Genomic DNA, 26,978 nt, shown 5'->3' on the forward strand with positions numbered 1-26,978 from the left:
GCATTATTGACCGCCACCCCCACCCCCCCACACACACAAACACAGCCCATTTGCTTGTTCTCCTTCAGGTTTTTTGTGTCTTTTATGTTATTGTTAACTCTTGTTTTTTTTAATAGCTGTTTTTAATTATTGTTGGTCTTTTATGTCTAAAAGATTTTTTGAGGGCTATGTCATAAAAAGGTCTATAAATAGAACAGCAAAGAAATAATTGCATAACTGAAAGCATAGGTGTAACCATTTTCTATTTCACATCTTGTTAAGCATTACTAAACAGCTCTCCTCCCAAAATCTACAGTTGAATACAGGTTACCATTTAGCATATCTTTCTCCTGATGTAAAGCACCTTGGTTATGTGGGGGGAAATCTGGATGTTGAAAAGAGCATAGAAAACAACCTGAAGTGCATGAAAAAGCAAGGCAGGACATCTTAAACCTTAAAATTCAGTCATTTGAATGTGGTACCCTGGAATGACTGACTTGGATTGGAGAGACATAAGTTTAAATCCTTGCTGAGCCATGAAGTTCACCTGGCCGACATGAAGTGAGACTCTTTCTCTCATCCTCCTGTGACTCATAGAGTTTTTCTAAACATGCCACCACGAGTTCTTGAAAACAAATGTAATAACAGCAACCTCCCCCCCACAAAAAAAAAAAAATTTCTAACAGCATTTGGTAATACTGAAACATGAATTGACTGTCAAATGTTTAAGGGCCAAATTCAGTTCAAATTATGATTTTTTTATTTAAAGCATCATATCCACAAGAGAATGAGATCTATAAATCCTTTTTCCTGGCACAGCTCAACTGAAGTCAATAGAACTATGCAGGGAGAAATGGTTTGAGGATTCTTAGTACAATTCATAAAACACAGGATTAAACAACATTTTTCTTGAAAAAAAATAAACATACCTTTCTTGAACGATATGAAGCGTAACAAATAAAAGATGTTATGCCCATTATACCTATTCTTAAATGCAATTCCCTCTTTTCAAATCCACATTTCAGATGGCACAGAACAACACAGCATTTATGTGCAAAACAATAAATAATTCAAATCACAGGGCAAAAGCTCAGCAAGGCTGAGAATTCCTGTAAAATGCTTGAGGTTTTTTTCTCCAGGATTGGTGTTAATAAAAATTGCCTTTGATGTTATTTAGTAGAAAGGCAAATAGTCCTTTTTTTCCATTTGACATTAACAATCTGATCATTTGTCTCTCCAAAGAAAGCCTATGTAGCTTTCATATAGTCTACACAATAAAGCATAGAATATTTCTGTTTACTGAGATATCAACTGGCATTTCACTGCAAGTCAATGGTCTGTCTTGGCGACAGCATAGTAGCCTTCAATCTGGCATCTACAAATGTCAAGAGTATATAAAAAATTACAGGATGAAAATCAAAAGCAGGCTTTAAATTTCTTTTCTTTTTTGCTTCTTTTTTTTTTTGCAAGAAAAGGAAACAAGTTCACCTCAATGATTTGCTATGGGGGGGGGGGGAGACCAGTGCAATATTCTGCTGTCAATCTAGAAAAACAATGAGGGAAACACTGTCAGTAGGACAGGATAATAAAATTCCAAGCAGGTGTTCAAGCAGGGCTCTAATTCTCATGCAACTCCCTCGTTAAGCATATACTTGGTTTATCATATGCAAGCTAGGCAAATTGCACTTCGTCACAACTTGCATTGCAAAATATTCATATTTCATATTCTAACAAAACTCCATGGAACAAACTTTGTTATACTAAAAGCATCAAAGTCCTTCATTTTAATATAAACAAGAGGGAAGGGGTTGGGGGATATCTCGTGGCTCAAATTGTAACTAGTATATTCTGAATGTCTATGCTGTGATATCAGAAAGAGAAGATATGCTTTTTCCCAATGGGGGTTCAGCGCCCTAAAGTACGAACATGGAGTATTGATGGCCACAAAATAGACCAGGTACTCAAGTTTAAATACTTAGGAGTAGTCTTACAAGCCTCTGGTTCTAGAAAAGCTCACAGCGATTACGCAGCAGAGAAAGGGCAAAAATCTGCCTTAAACATCATTAAATTTTTAAGAACTAAGGGAGGGCATTATTTTCCAGCCGCTCTTAAGCTTTACCAAGCGAAAACACTGGCACAACTGACATATGGGACTTTACTTGGGCCACCTTCATCTACTTTTGTCCCACTGGAGCGGGTTCAATCTAAATTCTTGAGAGCAGCCCTCCATTTACCTCGTTGCGTATCAAATGCTACTGCTAGACTGGAGGAAGGACTGGTGAGGGTGGAGGCAAGGATCTGCACTGCTTCCATTATTCTTTGGCTCAAATTAAATCTTATCCCTCAAGGACTGCTACCCCTGCTTCTACAGGATAAGTTCCAGTCATCACAGCTAAAGATGGTCCTTAATAAAATGGCATGCCTGGGCCTTTCTCCACCTACCCTGTTAGCCATGGGCATAGACCAAGCATCAAGTTTCTTGAAGCAAAGAGTAGAAGACATTGAACACCAGACAGACCTTGGAAAATCACCACTTTTCCTAGTACCTGATAAATCTAAATACTGGGTCTAACCGCAGCTTATTTTTATAATCTTGAGTCTATTAATTATAGGAAGGCCTTTGCCCTTGCCAGATGCCAGGCCCTACCATCGGCTGTTTTAGAAGGGAAATATAAGAAGATTCCTAGATCAGAGAGGTTATGTCAGTGTGGAACAGGGGACATTGAAACCATTGAACAAGCACTGATATGTTGCCCATTCTACCACGAAGTTAGATCAAAGCTTATTTCCTCCCTGCTTGGTAAATTCCCTGATGAGTCAGTTGAGCTTTTGGCAAAGAAGCTCCTATTAGGAGAAGACCCTCAGCTTACGCGCCAAACTGCCAAGTTCTGTGCTGTTGCTATTAAAATACGCAGAGCTTTATTAGAGAATGATTGTTAGAATATTTTACAATTTTAATGTGATAATTTTAACCAGGGGTTGCTTTTATTGACCTTACACCTTTATATGTACGGGCAGTCTGTAACACAAAACTATTGTGTCTGGAAATTTTGATGTGTTGGCACATGATTGGTCAGTCGACCGTATTAATAAACTTGATCATTGTGGGTTCAGTTCAACCAAATACTGACATTGTGGGAGGGGGGGAGCAACAGAAGCCATTGTGCTCATGTGCTACACTTATAATTACAAAGAGAAGTATGTGCTTCCCATATCTGTCCCTATGAAAATACCACTGGTCTGTAGTACGAACTGGAGCATCTAATATTATGGAGAAATGCCATTTCTTAGCACAATTTGCTCATTCAGATAGGCACCGGCTCTATTTGGCAAGCGACTTTGGCAGATTCACCAGATTGTCCCTGATGTAAGTTGTTGCACATCATGTCAGTGCATGCCTGCAACTGACTTGAAGATTTCTTGCAGCTGTAGAGCCTGTCATCAAAACTTAATTGGGTTTTAATCATAACTTACTCTTTGAAACCCCTGGCAAATATTGTAGCAGGTAGGGTTTTTTTTTTTGTTTTTTTTTTAAATGTTGGAGACTTCAGATGAAGTCACTCCACATGTTTATTCTGCTGGTGAGCCTTAATAAAGCCAACAGCTTTTAGGTTATTGAAAGCGACAGCATCAAAATCAATGTGTGTCTCCAGCAGAGGCAAGACAGATGTCACTGATTAACCAGAATTACATTTTTACCACTGAAGGAAACAGCTAAAATCAAAGCAAATATTCCATCCTTCTTGTGTTTATCCTTGCTGTTGTACCTTGGTATCAGGCTGTATTTCTCAGGCTTCTGAGAAAAAGAAAATGAGATCAATGGCAGTCTCCAATAAGTAAGTAAGTAAGTAAGTAAGTAAGTAAGTAAGTAAGTAAGTAAGTAAGTAAGTAAGTAAGAAAGAAAGAAAGAAAGAAAGAAAGAAAGAAAGAAAGAAAGAAAGAAAGAAAGAAAGAAAGAAAGATAAAAACAGGGGTTAAGCAGAAGTCTCTTCTACAGTATATGAAGCTGCCTTACAATGAGTGAGAACACTGGTCCATCTGGTACAGTTCCTTCTCTGTTACTCTCCAAGGTCTCAAACAGAGGTATCTCTGAGCTCTACTTTTAATGGGAGATTGTGGGCATTGAATTGGGGCTTCTGCTTGAAAAACATGCATTCTACTATGAGCTAAGGCATCTGATAAACACTGGCATTTAACTGACTCATTTTTCAGACATTCTCAAAAAATTTCAGGATTTATATGTGACTAATCACCAGATTTCAATAATTCACCAAACATCTCTTGAGATACAATGGGAAAAAATCTCACACTGAAAGAACAATACAAAGTAAACATACTTTAAAAAAAAACCCTATTCATCGAAACATTAGCAACAAGTTACAATGTACCTACGTTAGAGTTCCAATTAGATATTGACCTTAAATTAAGTAAAGGGACATAGACTCTTTTCAAATGTGAAACCAAATTAAATGGTTGTGTAGGGGGAAAAAACTCTTTTAAATTGGTTTGCTATGCAACAAAGGTTCAGTTTATTTCAACCTTCCACCTTTCGAATCACCAACATTTGGTCTTTGCATACGATAAAATGTTACGTCATCAATGAAAATATAGGCTATTCGCTCTAAGCAAAGGGAGAAAAAATAAGCTGTAGGTGGGTCTGGTAGAGTGCTTAAGAAAGCTTATTTATTTATTTATTTATTTATTGTGACAAATTCATTTAACATCAATGGCCTTCAGAACACACTGGTATTAATTTGGATAAATTTATTATATATAAATGAATGACATGACATCCATCGTGATAGCTAGGATATCCAAGTTAGAGGGACCAGTATATTGCTTAGACTCCTGGGGAAGTACAGTGTGATCAAACCATTTTCAGACCTGGCCATCAGGTTTTGCCATGCTGTCCCCAAATGAAATACTTTATTTACCCTAATATAATACAACATAATATATATTTCCCCTGGAAAGGCTGAGGGACTGGGAATGTGCAATCTGGAGAAGAGGCAGTTGAGGGGGAACATGATTGCTCTCTTTAATTATTTGAAAGGCTGTCACTTAGAGGGGGGCAGGGAGCTGTCCTTTTGGCAGCAGAGGATGGGACTTACAATAACAGGTTTAAATTAAGGGCTGGATATTAGCATTTCTTTTCTCTTTTTTACAATAAGAGTTTTCAGCAGTGGAATCAGCTGCCTAAGGAGGTGGTGAGCTCCCCCTCACCGGCAGTCTTCAAGCAGCGGCTAGACAAACACTTTTCAGTGTCCTGCAGTGAGCAGGGGGTTGGACTACATGGCCTTTATGGTCCCTTCCAACTCTATGATTCTATGAGCCCATTCCTGAAGGGGGGGAAAGGTCCTTGGGAACTGGCGTGACCCCGCGCTGCATAAGTGCCACTGAAATGGAAAGCCTGAGCCCTGTCATCTTGGGAATGCTCCCTTGAGCAGTGGCGGGGTGCACCACCTTTTTTGCTGGCGCAGCCTTGCTGTTCACTATGGGGCATTTTCCCTTTTTTAAATTTTAGACCTTTATAAAGGGCTTTCCCCCCCTCCATGGTGGCTGGGAAGCCTCAGAGGAGGCGCTGTGACTGAGCCGCTCCAAGGCACTGCAGATTCACCCCCCTTCAGGAATGGGCTGCCCAGTTCTAATATCAGTATATGGTACTCATTCACAGGGAGAAAATAGATGGGTACACTCAAGGTCACCATTTAGAATGTTAAATAAATTATCTGTGTCATAGGGCGAAAACGCATGGTCGCTTTATCCTCCTTTAATCCCTGTTTCAGCCAGGATTCGGCCTGGATTGAAAGCATGCATTTCGCCTAATGTGTGTTCGATCTTGGCTAAAACAGGGATTAAAGGAGGGTAAAGCGACCATGCGTTTTCGCCTTATAGTCTCTGTAATTCAGCTGTTTCCCTCCAAAAGCATTCCATTAGCTTTGTCCCACAGAACTTACACATCATTGGTTATTTCACTATTGTCATTATTCACCTCTTTTTTCCTGTCTGGACAGGAAATTTCAGCTGGAGACTTTCAAAGGTGGGAGGCATGCCCTTGGGACATAAAATGCATGTCCTTGGACATTCGTCTTTACAGTTTAAATAATGGGGGACTGACTTGGCCTAGAAGGATGATGTGTGTGTGTGTGTGTGTGTGTGTGTGTTAAGTGCTGTCAAGTCGCTTTCGACTCATGGCGACCCTATGAATGAAAGTCCTCCAAAATGTCCTATCTTTGACAGCCTTGCTCAGATCTTGCAAATTGAAAGCCGTGGCTTCCTTTATTGAGTCAATCCATCTCTTGTTGGGTCTTCCTCTTTTCCTGCTGCCCTCAACTTTTCCTAGCATGACTGTCTTTTCCAGTGACTAAACAGCCTCAGTTTAGTCATTTTAGCTTCTAGGGTCAGTTCAGGCTTGATTTGATCTATAACCCACTGATTTGTTTTTTTTGGCAGTCCATGGAATCCGTAACCCTCTCCTCCAACACCACATTTCAAAGGAATCTATTTTCTTCCTATCAGCTTTCTTCACTGTCCAGCTTTCACACCCATACATAGTAACAGGGAATACGATTGCATGAATTAATCTAGTCTTGGTGGCCAGTGACACATGATGATACAATATGCAAATTGCTTCATGCACCCCAGTTATATATAAAGAGTCAAGATTGGGATATTTGTTTATTGTTCATAAAACAAATTTGTATCACTCTTCTACAACTTTGTTGTGAGGCACATCCCTGGGCGTGTCCCATTGCAGGCCCTCCACCCTGGCTCAAGCTGGACCCTTGTGAGCTTCAGTGCCCTCAGAATGGGTGGGAGTAGCAAAAGCCACTCAGCTCACAACCCCTGGCTAGCAGGTTCTCTGTACTACAGAATCTCCCTAGCCCATCCCTTCCTTAGCCTTGGCTCTGGTCCTTATTTAAAGTGAAGTTGCTCATCCCCCTTACTCCTTCACCAATGGACCTACTCCTCCCATAATCTTTCTCTCTCCAGAGAAGGAATTTCCACCCCCCCTCATCCAATCCTTTGCCATGTCCTACCTTATTGTCTGCCCTCACTCCCAGGATTCCTGACTTCCACCTTTCTCTAGGGAACATATTCCCCTGATGTCCAGTGGCGCTCCTTGTGAGGTGCTCCTGCCTTCTTGCTCTGCTTTGGCTGCAAGCTACTGGCAGTCTCCTGGCACTTCCTCTCTGTCAGCCTTGGAGTATTGACAGCCTTGGAGTGAAGACAAGGGTTTTGAGGAACCATCAAGAGGTAAGTGCATCAACGTCACCTTGGTTGGTGCGGTTTGGGCATGGTGGAGGCACCCCAAGGGGAGCAAGGCACCTTCAGTGCCATTCCTGTAGAAGTCCAGGAGGCCCTTGCTTGGGGAGCCCCTGGACATTTGTAGACTTTATTTTTGCTTGTTCTTTATACCATGTTTTGCTTGTTTAAATTTGTTTAAATTGTATTTGTATTTTTTGTAAGCTGCTTTGTGCCCCTACAATGGATAAGGATGCCAGCCTCCAGGTAGGACCTGGGGACCCCCTGAAATTATCTGAAGACTACAGAGATCAGTTCCCCAGGAGAAAATAGATGCCTTGGAGGGTGAATTATATGGCATTGTACTTCACTGAGTTCCTTGTCTTCCCCATGCTCCATCCCCAGATCTCCAGGAGTTTCCCAACTTGGATCTGGCGACCCTATCCCCCATCGCCTGCAAGTGACCGGGGGAACCTGGCAACCCTAACTATGGAAGAAAGCAGGACAAGAATTATATTAAACAGAAAAGGAGTGCTCAAAAATGCATATTTTAGAACACAAGTCTTATGCAGTTTGTTCTGATTTTTTTTAAAAATCAGATAAAGGTTGGCCTTACTATGCCATTGAAAAGAAGCAGCTTCCAGGGGAGATACTGTTTTCCTGCTATCAACTCTATCTCGGGCCTGATTTAAACATGGCAGTGGATGAAGCAAAAGAACTCACCCTTGGGACCTTGCACTCACACAACTTCCCATTTAAACTAGGCTCCTATCAATGCAAAGTAGCTACATGGGGGGAAGCTCAGTTTAAATGAGACACTGTGTGAGTGCAAAGTCCCATGGGAAAGTGCTTTTTCCTCTGCCATAGAGTCATTTTAGAAAATTAGCTCAATTCCAGGACTTGGGTGGAGGGGGAGAAACAGAGCTCAGCTGCTTCCTTTGCTTTAAAATGCTTAGATTGGCAGTGTAATAATCAGAATGTTGATAGCTACACAGAAACACAAATAACTAGAATCTGTTGCCTTGGAAGAAAAAGCGGAAAGTAAATGTATATGTTTTTGCAAGTGTTCAAGGCGGGGTGGGGCAAAGAGGCACTGCTCTGAAGCAATGGCAGTACAAATCAAAGAGACAGTGAGGCTGAAGCAAGTTAGGGCTGAGGAGGGTGATGGTTCAGAAATATGGTCAGTAGGTCAATGGCTTTGCAAATGTGCTGTGTAACAGGAAATGGTAGCACTGGTGGCTGTTACAGCACCTTAATTAAAGAAGTGACTACTTCAGTGATCCAGAATTAATTCTGGGCTGGCAACAATTACACACAACCATCTGGGCAACTCCAAGCTTGGAAAGACACATATGCAGAGATGACCTGGGGAGACACAGATAACCCACTGCACTTTAAAAAGCAAACAAATAAATACTACAGGCTACAGAACTGAAGACAAAAAAATGCCTTTAAACTTCAGAGTTTCCTCTTCCTCTTTTGTGTGTGTGTGTGTGTGTTAAGTGCTGTCAAGTCGCTTCTGATTCATGGCGACCCTCCAAAATGTCCTATCTTTCACAGCCTTGCTCAGATCTTGCAAATTGAGGGCTGTGGCTTCCTTTATAGAGTCAATCCATCTCTTGTTGGGTCTTCCTATTTTCCTGCTGCCCTCAACCTTTCCTAGCATGACTGTCTTTTCCAGTGACTCGTCTTCTCATAATGTGACCAAAGTACGATAGCCTCAGATTAGTCATTTTAGCTTCTAGGGTCAATTCAGGCTTGATTTGATCTATAACCCACTGATTTCTTTTTTTGGCAGTCCACGGTATCCATAACACTCTCCTCCAACACCATATTTCAAAGGAATCTACTTTCTTCCTATCAGCTTTCTTCAATGTTCAGCTTTCACACACATACATAGTAATAGGGAATATGCTGGCATGAATTAACCTGATCTTGGTTGCCAGTGACACATCCTTACACTTGAGAATCTTTTCAAGCTCCTTCATGGTTTCCCTTCCCAGTCTTAATCTCCTTCTAATTTTTTGGCTGCAGTCTCCCTTTTGGTTGATGATGGAGCCAAGGAACAGAAATATTTTATCAAATGCTAACTATATTTTTATTTAGTTCTTTATTTAAACATTTCCGACCTACCCTTTTGACAGTTCTAATTTTCAAGGCAACTTATGACAAGATAGAAAACCTGCAACAGGGCATCCAGTACTTACAAAGGAAAAATAAGTTAACTCAATCAAAATGTAAAACTGTTTACAATGTCAACATCTATCCAAACTGAGAACAGAAATGTTCTTTATGTAGGGTTACCAGCCCAGCGCTGGCAACCAGCAGAAGGTCTGGGGAGCAGAGAACTGCAAATAGGTGAAACCATAATTGGGGGGGGGATCCTAGAACATCACCCTATGCAATGATTTCACTTCCAGAGCTGCATTGTAAGTAGCGATGTGTGTGTGTGTGTAAAGTGCCGTCAAGTCGCATAAGTAATGGTCCAAAAAACAAACCTTTTCTGACGACACCATCTACTCAGCCAGTCATTAATTTGCAGTATTCTTCTTTCCCTTTCTAAGCCATGACCCTCGACAGGAAGAACTGATGAAAACACAACCTGTGCCCCCAGGTCTTTCACCTTCTTACTCAGAGCCTCATAGTCTCTTTTAATACATTCTTGGTTGTGCCGGGCAACTTCATTTGTTAAGTGTAAAATGATCTCAGATTTCCTGACAGGCTACAGGGATGAAGCAGAGGTAGCTCTTCCTCTGAAGATGTAGAAGCCAGCATGTATTCAAATATGCCTCCAGCACTACTCAGATCGCAAAGGTCCCTTGTAAGGCAGAAAGCAGAAGTACAGAAAAATGTATCACATTTGCAAATGGATCAACAAAGCTACCTGCAATTGTTGTATTTTATTGCTGTTTTAATGCCTTTCATGTGCTAATTTTGTACAGACATTAAAAAATGATGAGCACGGTTGCCCACCACTGGTCAGTACAGTGACAGGGAAAGCATGGAAGGGTGATTCTGACAGTGTTTCTGATACTGATTCATCTCAAAAGCATAAGTAATGCTTTCTCCCCCTCCACCCAAGTTCTAACAGTTAAGAGTGGTTCCTCAGTGGAACAAGCTTTTTCAGGAGGTGGTGTGCTCTCCTTCCCTGGAGGTTTTTAAACAGAGGCTAAATGGCCATCTGTCAGCAATGCTGATTCTGTGACCTTAGACAGATCATGAGAGGGAGGGCAGGAAGGTTGGCATTAGTATTTGGCTCTTGTGGTCCTTTCTTGCATACCCAGGGTAGTGCCTATTGCCTCTTTGTGGTCAGGAAACAATTTTCCTCCAGGTCAGACTGACCAGGGATCCTGGAGGGTTTTTTTGCCATCTTCTGGGCATGGAGTAGGGGTCACTGGGGGTGTGGGGGGAGGGAGTAGTGAAATTCCTATATTGTGCAGGGGATTGGACTAGATGACCCTGGTGGTCCCTTCCAATTCTATGATTCTATGATTCCATTAACATAGCCTAATGTAATTGATCTGCATATCTTCTCAATTTTAAGACAGAATGCAGGCTGGGCCTTTTTTTATCATGTTCTGTAATATCTTTGTTTCACTACCTCCTTTGTTTTCTTTGCATCTAGCCTGAAAGACTTCTGTAAGATTCTCAGATTTCACATGGTGTTTCTATACATCCCTACCTAGAAAAAAAATGCTGCTGTCTGTGGATTAGTCAAACTGTGCTGTCATATCCAATGAATATAAAAACTATCACATAAAATCAACAGACGAAGCAAATAGCTATGCTGCTCCAAAGCAAAACCCTCGAACAAAAGCCGTGTAATACTGTTTAGAAGGACTGGAGAAAACATCACAAAACATTGTGTAAACTGGATGATTAAAAATGAGAGGAAGTTAAGGAGAAAAGCCAATATTTGAGGCTGTGATCTTAAGACCTGTTGGGTGCATCCTATATCAAATGCTAGATTTGAGTGGATATAGTGGAACTGCTTGGTGGAGGTTGTACCCTTGGCCTTCTCGGAAGAAGGAGAAGACAACAGAAGCCTCAAAGAGAAAGTATAAAAACCAGTAATTGTTCAAATGTCTTTCTAAGCCAAACATAAACCACTGATCCCTTAAAAGGCTGAGAACTTATAATGTAGACATTTTGGTAGAACAACTCCATAAAACAATAAGGATTAAAACAACCAGAATTACTACTAGGGATGCCAGCCATAACAATACAAAACTGCCTTCTCTTGTCAAAAAATTAGTCTACATAGCTCAGTATTGTTGATTCTGACGGGCAGCAGCTCTCCGGGGACTGAGGTGGTAAAATGTTTTTCCAAGCTCCTGCTACTTGAGATCCTTACTGGAGATACCCAAGATTGAACCTGGGCCCTTTACATGCAAAACATGCACTTTAGTATTAATCTCCAGCCCTTCTCCAGCCCCTTCGTTGGTATTCTCCAATGTCATTATTGCCCTACTTGAATTGTTTATTTTCTGGAACGAAAAGTGCACCAAAATTAAATTGTGACCCAAAGATTAAATTTAATCTCCATATTTTGAGAAGTTAAAAACAAAAATGATTTCTCAAATGCAAAACATAAAATTCAAAACGTGTGTGTTTTGTTTTGTTTTTGGTTAAATTTGTAGCCTGCTCACGTGACTCTGGCTCTAAGTGGGTGGCAGTTTAAAAATCTATGTATAACACTGAGTAAAGCAAACAACAAACAAAAACTTCCTTGATATTCTAACAAGTTTCCACACAAGCTAAAGGATTTTTTTAAAATCTTGTGGGAATTCCATCTGTTTTATGAATATAATACAGGCAAACTCCTACATGCCCAACTTGACCACCAGAGGCCAGTTCATTCAAAAATATATAGAAGGCTTCTCTCTTAACACATGCAGTATGGAACAGAAATATTGAACTCAGATATAACACTATGGCACAGGCACAAAACAGCATGCCTCCATTTTAATTCCTGCAGCTGACCTTACGAGTCCCATGAAGAAAGTAGGTATGCCTAGAAAATCTGTGCCACCCAGAACTGCCATTTTGGTTCAGATGAAAAGCCCACTTCTCCCTTCAACCTCTCCTTCCACCATCCCTTGCATCAACCCCTGGAACTAAAGATTAGGGCTGTTGAAAAAAAATAAATTCGGTAAAATTCGGATCCAGCAAAATTCAGCCCGTTTTTAATCAGGAAATTCCAAAGTCCGAACTCCCCCGATTCGGATCTGTGGAATTCGGCATGAAATTCAGAGTTCGCGAATAAATTCGGCCATTTAAAGCCATTAAAAACACATCCGCGCCTTTCCGCGAGGGGGGGCATGTTTGGAGGTAGAGGTCCCAAACTTTCAGTGCAGCTTGGAGGGATCCTACTTGCAAGAACCCCCACATTTTGTGAAGATTGGGTCAGGGGGTCCCGAGTTATGGGGTTACCCCCATCCGATGTAACTACGACAAAAGTGCATCCAACAACGCTCAAAGCGTAAGTAAACAGCGTAACTAGCATGGGTAACGTATCTTTTCATTTCAACACAGCCAAGTGCATCTCATAAGGCTACTAGTGTAAGTGCGACCTGCCCAAATCTGTATCTTCAGGATTGATACTCATGCTGCTGGATTCAAATCTTCCACAGCAACAATCACACTTGCAAAGAGGCAATCAGCCCCCCCCAGGACAGGTAACCCCCCCCAAATCACACTCCACAGAGGCAATCAAGCCACCCCAGCAGAACAGCCCCCCCAACCAGAAGACGCAAATTCTTAACGAAGGAGAAGAACGGGCCAGACAGAGAGAGACTCACTGACATGGGATGTACTAAAACGAATGACAGACTAGCCCATCAGAAACAACAGGAGCGGCTGCACAGCCCATTGGAAACAATAGGAGCCAGCCAAAGAGAGACTCACTGACCCACAGTTAACTCCAGACGAAGCTGGCAACCGGTGAAAACAGCAGAAAGCACAATCCCACACAGAGGCAATCAAGCCCACCCCCCAGCAGAACAGGTAAACCCACCCCCTTTTGCTCCCCCCCTCACACACACACACAGAATCTCCCCCCCCACACACACACATACACACACACAGGAAAAAAGTTATAGAGAAAAGCCCCAAAATGGGTCAAACTGTGGATGTCTTCTCTTCCATCAGGAGCAGGGACTGGGAGTCAGGACTCAGGAGTAATCCAATACGATTCTAGCAGACTCACACGCACAGACTCTCTGGCCATTTATGCACGGGAGGTTTTGCCTTGGATTTGCCGCTCTCTAGATGCACATTAAGGATTGCCTGCTCCCATTCATTCCAATGGGTGGATGGGGGGACCCCATAACTCGGGACCCCCTGATCCAATCTTTACAAAACTTGGGGGTTCTTGCAAGTAGGGTCCCTCCAAGCTACCCTGAAGGTTTGGGACCTCTACCTCCAAACATGCCCCCCCAGAGCCGCGGAAAGCCGTGAATGTGCTTTAAATGGCTTTATTCCAATGGGCAGATGGGGGACCCCTTCCGGGCCCCATAACCTGGGACCCCCTGACCCAATCTTTACAAAACCTGGGGGTACTTGCATGAAGGGTCCCCTCAAGCTACACTGAAAGATTGGGACCTCTACCTCCAAAAATGCCCCCTCCGGAGCTGCGGAAAGGACCGAATGTGTTTTTAATGGCTTTATTCCAATGGGCAGATGAGGGGACCCCTTCTGGGCCCTATAACTTGGGACCCCCTGATCCAATCTTCACAAAACTTGGGGGTGCTTGCAAGAAGGGTCCCCTCAAGCTACACTGAAAGTTTGGGACCTCTACCTCCAACTATGCCCCCCAAGAGCCATGGAAAGGAGCAAATGTGCACATGCACCCCCCCCCCCCACAGGGATCTCTCTCACACATAAGCAGACACTTTATCTTTCTCTCCCTGGGCCTTGCAGCGGCCGGGCTCACGCACTAAACCGCGACTGATTGGCCAGAAGAAGACCCAGCTTAGCCACCGACTGGCCGCGGGAGAATGCTGCTTTGGAGGCGCCGAACTTGTACGAATTTATCCGGCGTCCGCCCGAACTCACTGAGTTTGGCTCGTTATTTTCCCGCCTGTTTTTACTTCGATTCTATCCGAAGAAGAAACCGCCGAATCGGGGAAAATTCATGTCAGATGGAACCGAATCGACAGCCCTACTGAAGACTGTCTGTTTATTTTCATAGAAAAAGGAAACAAAATCATTTATTAGAAAAACTGTATTATTCAAAGTGGTTCCCGAAATTTTAATTGATGTATTGTTTGCATTAAGGACTATTTTTTTGGGGGGGGCGTTCATTAGTTGGACTCAATCTTTGAAGAAGGAAGTGTTTTTTTAAACAACAACAACAATAATAATAAATACCACTAGTGAGAGCGGGTGTAGCACAGTGGTTACAATACCGAGCTATGATTCAGAAAGTCCTTGGGATCATATCTCCCTCTCTCTGACACAAGCTCAGTAGATGGCAAGTCACTCTCAACCCCAGCGCCCCCTGGAGATGATTGTAATAACTACGAACTTTTAATGGGTGTTGGAAGGATTACAAGATAATATATGTGAAATGCTTTGAAAGTGCTATATTAAAGCTAAGTATTATTATTACCAGCAGTATACAGTGCTTTTCAAATACTTCCATTGGGAACAGCAAGCACCACCAGCAGCTTTGAAAATATAGGTGTAACACTAAATGCCTTCACTTTGGTCTCAGTGCTCAATTCCTAAAGAGAGAGATGCTACAGCTCAAGCCTACGGGTTACTATTAACTTCCTACTTGGGAGTTCTCCCATCCAGTCATAGAAAAGCAGGATGTCAGGTTCATACTGAGAAGCAGTGGATAGTATTTAGACATGTGCTCTGCACATTTTAAACTACTTCTTACTCTGAAGCCCAGGGCAGAGGGAAGGGCTCTGCTACCAGCAACTTTATATTAAATGGCTATGAACACTCTCAGGGAGGCTACAAAATTATTTTGTATATGGAAAAAAACACAGATTTTCTTACCTTGTCTAGGGAAAATGTTTTGGTCAGTGCAAATCCCCATCCTGATTCAAAAGCTCTGCGAATCATCGGTGAACTTGTTGTTGGAGTTGCACTGGCAAGGCCAAAAGGGTTTGGAAACTTCAGACCGGCCATTTCGACACTGATGTCTACAAGATCAATGGGAGTGTAGAAAAGAGGCAGATGTGGTGCAGAAGAAATTTCAGCACCATACAAAGACTGTAGAAATAAACAAAAAAAGGTTAATTACTTATATACCTTAGATGTATCCTTTTTCTCTAGGGAGATCTGGGTAGCACAATATGAAGCTGTCATATTTACTCCCACAATTCTGTAACAAACTTTAACTTGGATAAGGTTACCCAACAAGCCTCATGGATGAAGAGCAACGGGAACTAGGGATCAAACTTAACTGAAACCTTAACCCCCTCTCTTGTTTAATCTATACCTGAATGATATGGCAACCAATTTCTCAGAGTTTTGCCACTCCCCAAAGCTTGCAAGTCATCCCACCCCGATTCTACTCTATGCTGACGATGCAGTTCTCCTGTCCCGCTCAAGAATTGGTTTGAAAAGATCTTTGCAAACTTTTTCTGAGTACTGCTCTAGGGAAGGTCTTAAAATAAACCATCATAAATCTAAGATTATGATCTTCACTAAGAGGAGAAAATTGCCTCTTTTTCGCTGGGTATTAGATGGCTTTGAGGTTGACCAAGTCAAGGAGTTTGTTTACCTTGGCATTCTGTTTTCCCATAACCTAAATTGGAATGCCCATCAAAAAGCAGTGTCCAACAAAATTAAACCTGGGGTTGGTGCTATTGCCAATTTTTTTCACACCAAAGGTGGCAAATATATTCCAGGGGCTATTCATGTTTTTAACCTGAAAATTACTCCAATTATCCTCTTTGGTGTTGCCATCTGGATTACAGACATCAATGAATCTATAGATCGTCCACTGCTTCAGTTCTTACGAAAACTCCTAAATGCCCCTCAATGTGTTGCTGGCGTTACTCTTCGTTCCGAGTTTGGCCAAATGTCACTTGAAGCTAGGGCGTGGTTGGCCGCCTTTAAACTACACCTTAAACTGTGCTTTAGCACTGAGGGGTTCCTAGCTTCTCTGAAGCATGACCCTTTTAAATCCTCATGGCAAAAAATCTTAGATGAGAAACTGGCGTTGTGGGCTTCTCGCAGGATATGTTATCAGATCTTGGGAAAACTGAAGCTTTTGCCAAAATTAAAAAGCGCATTAAAGAGCTCGATTATAACAGCACTACTTTTTGTGCTCGTCGTGTCTGTTCATCCCAGTTCTTCGGAATACCCCCTCCACGTGGTCTGCCTGCCTATACATATTATCTAACAACTCCTCGTCTCTGTAGAGCTTTTTGCTTGGCTAGATTGAATGCTAACCCTTCTATGGTAATGCAGGGCAGAATTCTGAATATACCATACTCAGACAGGATCTGCCCTTGCTCTTCTGGCTCTATTGACTCATTAGCCCATGCCCTTCTGGAATGCCGCTTTTACGAGGAACTTCGATCGCACTATATTTCCCCCCTTTTAATATACAAATCCCATGCCTCTGTGACTGACATAATGTCTTTTTTACTAAGTGATAGGGACCCTAAGGCTACATTGTCAGTGGCAAGATTTGTTTCAGTCCTTATATCCCTCCAACACTAGACATATGCTGCTCAAGATCAATTGATCAAGGAGCTTCTAAGGGATAAAAGGAAAGGAAACCTTAACCCCATTAATTGAAACCGTTATCAGTAGAGGTTGGTATATATGAGCTGGGGGGAAAAACCCCGGAATTATACATTAGAATCTCCAATGCTAGCCAGTAATCCCGATCTCGAAAAAAAATCAAGTTTATTTGGGATTATTGAGGAATGTTGTACACTACAGAATAGTAAAATGTCTGGAAAGTTGTCCAATACCTTTCCCCCACCTTTGGACTGTTTTCCAAGGCAATAGAAGGGAGAGGGGATGAGACATTTTTCACAGGCAAATAGGAAACCACAGTAGGGGGAACTAGACTGTTTTTCCAATCACAGCAGTTGTTTTACAGTGTTATTTGGCTTCAACTGTGGAATCCAACAACCTTGGTCCCACCTGTAAAGAATTAATGTTTAATTCTTTTGTTTTATCAATCACTTATGTAACACAACACTTATTGTAATGGATTGCTGATTTTAAGATGCTGGGGTGTTGTTGGTTTTTTTGGAACTTTGTGCATTAATGAGCTGGTGTTTCACCTTCTTGCTTTGACATTCCAACTAATTAACCAATTTAAGGTTGCTATCTGTTTTGTTTGGGAGGTGCCTAGCTGCAGATTGATATCTCCTTGAGTAAAGTAGAATGACCTTTTTGGGTGTGCTTAGTTCCAGCTGTAGGTAATTAACCACTAAAGCTATCTTGGATTTCTAATCAGGTATGTGGCTACACCTAATGGAAATTAAGAGTATAAAATTTACTTTTCCATTCTAGGAGTTGGCAATCTCTTCCAGCTGGTTTGAGAGAGGTGGTGCTCATTTAGGAAATGGCTCTTTCTGGGCCAGCTCCTATTCTTCTGTTTTTTGTTTTTTCTTTAAGGAGGAATGCTGAAGTGGAATTTTTGTTTTGCAACCTGGAACTTTGGACTTTTAGTAACTAACCTTTGTGGCTTGTTACTCTTTGCCAATGTGTCTTTGCTTAAATGTATAAGTTAGCTTTGTGACCAGCTTTCTAATTTTGTAAATCTCTAACTTTGCCAAAGTACTGTTTGCTGCAATTCTTATTATAGAATAAACTTCTTTATATTTATTGGTTCTGCTCCATTAGCATCTTTAGACTCCAAGCCTAAATCTGAAGTGTCTTGCCTTGGTTCACTACTTGCTAAACTGATTTTGGGTGGAAAACTCTTACTGTGTTAATGTTCAATTTATAATGCCTGACAAAGGTGGATACAGAGGACCACGTTGCAGCCTTGCAGATCTCCTCCAAGGAAGCTCTGTGGTCAAAGGCTGCAGAAGTGGCCGCACTCCTGAGTGAGTGGGCTGTGATTCCTGTTGGTACCGGGAGATTACTTGACCTGTATGCCTGAGCAATGCATTGCCTGATTACACGATTGACTGATGCTCGGGACATGGATTTACCCTTGTTCAGGGAAGTTAGATTAATGAAAAGGGAGTCCGAGGCTCTAATGGACTCTGTGCGGCTGATGTAAGTGCACAATGCCCTTCTCAGATCTAGGGAATGCCACTCCTTCTCTCTAGGAGTTCTAGGGTTAGGACAGAAGGAGGGCATAACAATGTCCTGTTCCCTGTGAAACTGCGAATTCATCTTTGGACAAAAAGATGGGTCAGGTCTGGGGACCACTTTGTCCTTATGAAATATGCATAACCCTGGTCTGACAGACAGGGCTCCTAACTCAGACACCCTGTGTGCTGATGTCACTGCGGTCAGGAACAGCGTCTTCTGTCTCAGCCATTTTAGGTCAATCTGACGAAGGGGTTTGAACGGGGGCTTGGTTAGAGCCGCCAGCACTGTGTGTAATTTCCACGTGGAAAATCTGTGAAAGACTGGGGGTGACATCTGGGTGACAACCCTTAGGAATGCCCTAATGTGGGGATGTGTAGTGATAGGGTACCCTGAGACCTTGGGAATGATAGTAGCTATTGCCGCTAGTTGTCTGCGAAGGGTGGATGGTCTAAGCCCCTGCTGCCGACTGTCTTGAAGAAAGGAGAGGACTCTGGACATGCAGGGTTTTAGCGGGTTTTCGTGCTTACGCCGGCACCATCTTGCGAACACCTTCCATGTAGTGTTATATATCCGGATGGTGGAAGGCCTTCGGTAGGCAATGATGGTTTCTGTTATCTCCGAGCCATAGCCCAAATCTAGGAGCTTGCTCCTTTCAATACCCAGGCGGTCAACTTGTACCAGCCTGGGTCTGGATGAAGAATCCGTCCCTGGTTTAGAAGGTCATGTCTTTCTGGCAACCTCCATGGCTCCCGGATGGACATCTCTATCAGGGCCGGAAACCAGGGTTGGTGAGGCCAGTATGGAGCCACCAGTAGGACTGAGGCCTGGAGCAACCTGATTTGACATAACACTCTTGGTATGAGGGGAAGCAGAGGGAATGCACAGAGTAGTCCCTCTGGCCAAAGAGCCAGAAGTGCATCTGTCTCCTCTGCTCCTGTCTGGTGGAATCACATGAAAAACCTGGGAAGCTGGTGGCTGTTGCGTGATATGAACAGGTCGATGATCGGGGTTCTGAACTGGAGTGTGAGGAGGTGGAAGACCTCGTGGTGAATGGACCACTCGGATTCGTTCAAGCTCTGCCTGCTGAGCCAGTCCACCTGCACATTCAGGGTCCCCTGAATGTGCTCTGCCGATATTGAAGACAGGTTCACCTCTGCCCATGCCAGTATTCTCTCTGCTTCCCTGTGTAAGGCCGAGGACAGTGAACCTCCCTGCTTGTTGATGTGTGCCTTGGCAGACACATTGTCAGTTCTTACAAGCAGGTTCACTCCCTGAAGTTGATGAAAATGTAGAAAGGCCATGAAAATGGCCCTGATTTCTAGGGCGTTGATGTTTAGCCTTCTCTCCCTGGAGTTCCAGACCCCCTGCGCCAACTGCCCCTGGAGGGTGGCTCCCCAGCCTGAGAGACAGGCATCTGTGAACATCTGTTCCGGAGCTGGGCGGATGTACAGGAGCCCCCTGGAGAGGTTTTCTGGTCGAGTCCACCATTGGAGGCTCTTCCCAGCATTGGAGGAAAGAGTCAGCTTTCTGTCCTGTTTTCGGACTATGTCCATTTGGTAGGTGCTGAGAAATCGCTGTAGCGGTCTTGCGTGGAAACGTGCCTATCGCACTGCTGGAAAACATGAGACCATGAGCCTCTGGAACTTGGCCTGCTCCATTAGCATCATTGAAGGAGACTTGATCGTTTTCTTTGTGGTGGCGCACATCTTTATCACCTTGTCCTCTGGAAGGATGAGGGAGTTGGAGATAGTGTTGATGTAGACTCCCAAGTGCCAGAGGGTCTGGGAGGGGCATAGCTGACTTTTGTTGCGGTTCACCAGAAAGCCATGATCCGACACGTCTGTAACACCACTGTAGTGTGAGAAAAACTTTGGTTTCTCGACGGGGCGCATATCAGTATGTCATTGAGATACGGATGGATCTGTATGCCCTTCTTGCTAATTAATGCCACTAAAGTAATGAGGACCTTGGTGAAAATCCGTGGGGTCGATGCCAATCTGAAGGGGAGTGCTCTGAACTGGAGGTGCCGGTCTTGGTGCAGGAAGCGCAGGAACCTGCGGTGAGACTGGTGGATAGGGATATGGAGGTATGCCTCCGTCAGGTCGATGGACGTGAGGAAATCTCCAGGTCTCAGTCCTTCGGTAATGGACTTTAGAGTCTCCATTCTGAACTTTTTCTGAAGGACATGCCTGTTCAAGAACTGAGATCTAGGATGGCTCGCCAGTTCCCGTCTCTTTTTGGCACCGTAAAGAATATAGAGAAGATCCCTGATGATCTCTCCGTCAGAGGGACGTGCTCGATGGCCTGATGTCCAAAATGTGCTAAACTGCTGCAGAAGTTCTCAGCTGCTTTTCCCTGCTCTGGTGGTGTGGGGAGAAAATCATGCAGTCTGTCGGGGCCCAGGCGAATTATATTCTGTAATCCAGAGCGATGATTTTTAGGACCCAAGAATCTGGGTGGGAGGAAATCCAGTGCTCCTGGAATTGTGTAAGCCTGTCCCCACAGGCTGCGGGGTGGCATCACTGTTTGGACTGGCAGGGGGGGGGCTTGTCTCCTCGGTTGGTCTGAAAGTTGGAGAAGCGGGGAGCTTTGGAAAATTGTCCTCCCCTTCTAAAGGACCCACGATTGGAGTTCCATTGACCTCTGGAGGACCACTGGCTCTTCTTCTGGTCAAACCTGTAGCAAGGTTGCATGTGGGAGGAACGAAAGGACGACTGGTTTGCAAACCCCTTGTGTTCCTTGCGAAGACTCTTGGGTAAGGATTTCTTTTTATCTTTGTTCTCTATCAGGATACTATCCAACTTCTCACCGAAGAGTTTCTTTCCATGATAAGGATAGCCCATGAGCATTGCCTTGGACCTGTGCTCTACCTGCCAAGGGCGAAGCCACAAGGCTCTTCTGGCAGCTGTGTTAGTGGCCATGGCCCCGGCTGTGATGGCCATGGTGTCCAAGGTGGAGTCCACTAGGAAGGAGACCGCCTTTAAAATCCATGACACTCCCTCCAAGGCACTTCTATTTTCCTCGGGAATGAGCTGACCGAGCTTCCTAGCCCACACAATGGCCACTCTGGACATTAAGGCCGAGGTGATGGATGCATTAATTGCCAAGGCTGCAGCCTTGTGAGATTTTTTGCATGCCAGGTCAGCCTTTCTGTCTACAGGGTCCTTGATCATGATCTGTCCCTCTTCTGTGACTGTGTCTGCTGAATGTAACTCAGTAATGGGATTTTCCACAAGGGGCACCTTTAATAGATCTGCAGCATTACCATCTAAATTATAAAACCTTTTAGAAGCCTGGGGAAATTGTTTGCTTCCTAGGGGTTTCTCCCACTCAGCCCTTAACAGGGTCAGAAAATAATCTGGGACCAGTATGTCCTGAGGGGGAGCCTCACGCATATGAAAAAAAATCCTTGGAGCCTTTCTGCTTGCCTGCAGAGTTGGCAACCGTGACCTCAGTAAAATCAAGGGCTGCAAGGGTCTTAGTTAGAAGGGAATGAAAATCATTTGGATCAAAGATCTGTTCGCTACAGGGGCCTCTCAGTCGGAGGAGAATTCGCCCTCCTCCCTCTCTTCTTCTTCCTAGTCACTGGAGAAAAAGGGGGAGGCATCTCTTTCCCCTTGCATATTGATAGATGGCTGGGCTTTTAAGGCCGCTTTATTACGTCATCGGCTGCTCTGCTGCCCCTGAGAGAGCGTGTGGGGTTCCTCCCCCTGGGATAAGTGAGGACGCTCAGGTGTGGCTTGAAAGACATGCCTGGAGGGGGAGGGGGGAGGAGAGTGAACCGCTCTCAAGCCCTCTGAGAAAGCGTCTCTGATGAGGGTGATAAGCTCTGCCCTCAGGGCTTCCATCCCCCCCACCCCCACCGAAGGGGAAGACGCCGGCACATTACCATGCATAGCAGCCTCCAGGCCAAAAGCTGAGGAGGAGGAGGCGGGAAACGCAGCTGCAGGGCTGAAAACTGAGGAGGAGGCAATGGGAAGCGCGGCTGTCGGTGATTCCCGGGCAGCCCCGGGAGTTGGAGCGGCAGCTGCCGCTGTATGCTCTGGGCTGCGCCGAGGAGACTGAGCGACTATATCCACTGTGTGCTCCTGACCCCCCCCCCCGAACTTCAGGGCCTCCGTGGTGATTTGCAGCTGCTGCAGCTGTTTCCTTTTTTGCCAGGTCGGGTTACATGCTACAGCAAGCAGCCGCTTGGCTCTCCTGCCCTGGGAAGAGCTGACTCTCTTCCTCTTGCCGTTTCCCCCTTGTTTCGACTTGCCCTTCAAGTCACCGTGGTGACTGCATGAGGGCTGATGGTGTAGCCACCAGTAAGGAGGGGTCTAGATCGCCTGGCAAAATATAGGGGTCGGAATCACCCTCCGCCAGTTTATTTTGGCGGGAAAATTGAGCTAAATTGCCTCTGTTTCCCCCTTAATCAGCAAATGGATGGCCCCTTATAGAATATCCACTTGCCAATTCTTGCTGAACAACATTACAACTGATGTTACGGTGAAGGTGGTGGAGTTTTTGGCAGAAGTTGTTAAGGTTAAGATTCAAACTCAATTTTAATCTAGATATGTATTATCTGTTTATCTCTGACCTTGTGACCATCAATTTTATCATGCCAATAAAGGTTATCTGATTCTGATTCCTCCGTTTCCCTGATAGCATAGAGGAAAAGACTGAATAAGAGAAGGTAGTTATTTAGATAAAGTTTAGAATAGTTTAGAAGAAGATTAAAGTAGATTAGAGTAGAGGATTAAGTTTCCTAAATTCTATAGCAGAGAGCTCTCCTGTAGCGAGGCAGGAAACAAATTGAGCAACAAATGGGTCGTTTTCCCCTCAAGAGGCAGGAATTAAGTTTGGTTCCTGCCTCCCGAAGCACGTGATGGAAAAACATCCACTTTGAAGATGCACTCCTTCCCCAGAGCGAGAAGCAAGAAAAGCAGCTGCATTTTTATTTTAGATCATGGCATGGCATGAGAGACTTTCCATTGAGGCAGCTTCATGAGGTTGCCTTGATTCTGCCTTCCGGAGGGGTAAGATATCAATCTCCCTGATATTGGGACAGGAAATTATTCCCTCCTTATTCTGAAGAGCAAGATGTGGTAGGGTATTTCACTCTCTTTGAAACGAGTTGCTTAGAATTAGGAGTGCCCAAGAGTCAGTATATGAGTATTTTGAGATCTAAAATTTTTGGCCTTTTGGCTGATTTAATGAGTCTTTTGCCTATTTACGAGATTGTTGACTTCAATAACTTTAAGGTCTTGGCCTTCCAAAGATTTACTTTATCGGCTGAACATTATAGACTGGCTTTTCGCAAGGTGGATACAAGTGCTGCTTCAACAGCTTCCCACTTGCTTTGACTAAGCTTTCACAGAATTTTGACTACTGGTTAAAGGCGGAAGGAGTGAAAACTTTTGATGACTTGAAATAACTTATCTTAATTGAGCAGTTCTATAGATTAATTCCAGAAGAACTTTGTTGCTTTGTGAAGGATTGGAATCCTCGTACTGCAAAACAGGTGGCAGCTTTGGGAAAAAGGTTTCATCTGCATAGATCAAAGTTCATGGGGAAAGCAATAGGTGGGTCAGCCAAGTCTTCAAATATTGAAGCAAGCAAGAAGTTGGCTGGAGGAATAGAAAAGGTACTTGCATGAAATTAAAATTGATAAGGTAAAAATTGTGGGGTTATGTGATTCTGGAAGTGATTTGACATCAGTACATTGTGACTATGTTTTACCTGGGTACATCATAGTGGGAAACGAAGTTTGGGGTAGCCCATATGCAGTAGATCCTGTTAAAGCAGTGATTGCAAAAGTATACATTGATTATAAGGATTTCTCTGGGGAAATGCCAATTCTTGTGCATGATAAAAATCATACCTTGTTTGAGAATGATCTAGGATTTCAGCAGTTTTTAATTGAACAGTTGAATAGACCTGTTACCACTGTTCACAAAAGTTTTGGCTCTGTTTCAGGTTCTAGCTCTGTGAGTGTTGCTACTGAGTGTGTCAGTGAAAAAGTTAAAGAAGTTCCTTCTTTGTTGGTCACCAAGGGAACAAGGGATTATTCCTTGCATGAGCTGACAGATTTGGCTTTTACTCCTGTAGAGTTCAAAGATATCTTGCAGCACAGCCCTTTAGAATCTTGTAGACAAGCTATCAATAGTGATGAAAGAGCATGCATGGATAAACGTGTTAAATTCTTGTGGGAAAAGGGACTGCTTTACTGTGAATTTTGACCTAAAATGCATACTGTGGAAAATATTGTCGAAGGCTTTCACGGTCAGAGTTCATTGGTTCTTGTGGGTTATCCGGGCTGTGTAACCATGGTCTTGGTATTGACATTTCGCCAGCAGCTGTGGCAGGCATCTTCAGAGGAGTAACACTGTCAATTAAGTGGGTATCAAATATTTTGGTTCCTTTTCCTTAGTTAAGGCAGGGCCCCTACTGTCAAAATGATATAATCCTATTGTCTTTGGTGATTTCAATAAAAAAAATGTCAGGTAGTAAATGAGAAATTGTATTAGTTTTAAAGGAGGCTTAAGATTAATGATGGTAATCTTAAGCACTAGTTAATAAGAGCAAAGGTTGCTGGCTAGATGAACAAAATATTTTAGATCAACTAACTTTGGGTGTAGATTCAATAGGTGGGCTAGATGTTCTCTTATTAGCCACTTACTAATCCAGTTTATCGTTTCCCCTTTAAAACAATGGTTGTCGAGAACTATACGGTAGTTGTCTGGCACAACAGTGAGTTGCTTTTTTGGGGTCAGGATATTCTCCACTTTCTTCCTCTGGATATTACTTAAAATATAAAGGTAAAGGTCCCCTGTGCAAGCACCGGGTCATTCCTGACCCATGGGGAGACGTCACATCCCGACGTTTTCTAGGCAGACTTTGTTTGCGGGGTGGTTTGCCAGTGCCTTCCCCAATTACTTAAAATAAGGTTTGTTAAATTGTCTATTTTTTCATGAATTTCATTTAGGGTATTAGCAATGAGGTGAGTTTGTGTCCCCAGCAAACTCAGTATTGAATTGTCATTTCTTTCTTTGTCTAATTGTTGTGCTAGGTTCTGCGAGGTGTTGTATTCCAAAGGAGCCTTCATTTTTTATTCATCGGTTGAATAGTCGTGAAGGCTTTCCATGTCGTTTGGCAAGGAGGGTTGATCTAGGGGGAACTGTGAATGATTTTTTAAAATGTCATTGGTGTTGTAAGGGTCATCTGCCCTGCTTAGCTTTGGAGAAGGGAACATATAATCATCAAATGGGCAATTGTGTTTGTGGTTCATAGTGGAGTTCTAACCTTAGTGGCTTCTGATAATCCTGATAATCCTTATTCTTGTCCATATCTAGTCCCCTATATAGTAGAGGTTTGTGTAATATATAATTATATCACCACATACTACTATATAATATATATAAAATAATATATCTGAATTTTTTTGAGTTTAAGTATGAATTTTTGTTTAAAACAAAATATTGTTTAAAACTAAATTGATTTAAAATTAAGGGTAGCATTCTTACTAACTCCTATTATCTTCACTACTTTTCCATTAATCTCCCTAATATAGCCTTGTGAAACTGTACAATGCTGGTGGTACTGGTAGTATTAGGTAGTACTGAAGATGTTAGGGTAAAAGAATAAAGGATATAAAGGTAAAGGTCCCCTGTGCAAGCATCAGGTAATTCCTGACCCATGGGGTGACGTCACATCCCGACGTTTATGAGGCAGACTTTGTTTACGGGGTGGTTTGACAGTGCCTTTCCCAGTCATCTTTCCTTTACCCCCAGGAAGCTGGGTACTTATTTTACCGACCTCGGAAGGATGGAAGGCTGAGTCAACCTTGAGCCGGCTACCTGAAACCAACTTCAGTTGGGATCGAACTCAGGACGTGAGCAGAGCTTCGGACTGCAGTACTGCAGCTTACCCCTCTGCGCCACGGGGCTCTTTGAATAAAGGATATAAAAGGGTATTAAAGAAAAGGGAGGTATGAATAAACAAAGGAAAATAAAAGAGGAAGAAAAGGAGTGTAAGTAATAGAGAATTATTCAAGATTTAGACCTAGCTCTCCAAGGAGAGTTCAGAGAGTTTGCTTGCTTTCCTGGACAGCTCCTTAACAGTGTTAATTGCCAATCAACTCAGCTGGACGCCAGCTGCTTTCCTGATTAGCGCCAAGACACTGCCAGGTTCTAAGATAGATAAAATAAGACAAATAAAATAAACCATTTTTGATATCAGAGTAAAACCAAAGTAGAGATTTAAAAGAACTGGTATTAAAACCCGTGCTACTACACTCAGTACAATAGGTAAGTGGGGAAAAAGAGAAAAAGAAACAGAGTGGGGCTGGGCAACTGAGCAATCCCCCCCCAAAAAAAATCCTCAGCTAAAACCAGTTCCCACGAAAAGGGAAAACACACTCCAACTGCCTGCCAGCAGCCAGGCAGTACTGGTCAAACAAAACAGCAAAGTAAAACAATAGTAAGATCAAAGAGAAGCTATCTCCATGACGGAGCACATGCCAAAGG

At 43.2% G+C, this 26,978-nt stretch overlaps 1 protein-coding gene across 1 annotated transcript in view; it reads right to left on the reverse strand.

The window, feature by feature from the left end:
* The window catches only part of DPYD (dihydropyrimidine dehydrogenase), a 750,022-nt gene that overhangs the window by 315,280 nt on the left and 407,764 nt on the right, over nt 1-26,978 (reverse strand). Inside the window, exon 13 of the mRNA XM_056844741.1 lies at nt 15,235-15,450. Coding sequence (XP_056700719.1) covers nt 15,235-15,450 — 216 coding nt within the window. The remainder of the gene's footprint in view (nt 1-15,234; nt 15,451-26,978) is intronic.

Source organism: Euleptes europaea, chromosome 2 (genome assembly GCF_029931775.1).
Source record: "Euleptes europaea isolate rEulEur1 chromosome 2, rEulEur1.hap1, whole genome shotgun sequence".
Taxonomy (NCBI): Eukaryota; Metazoa; Chordata; class Lepidosauria; order Squamata; family Sphaerodactylidae; genus Euleptes; species Euleptes europaea.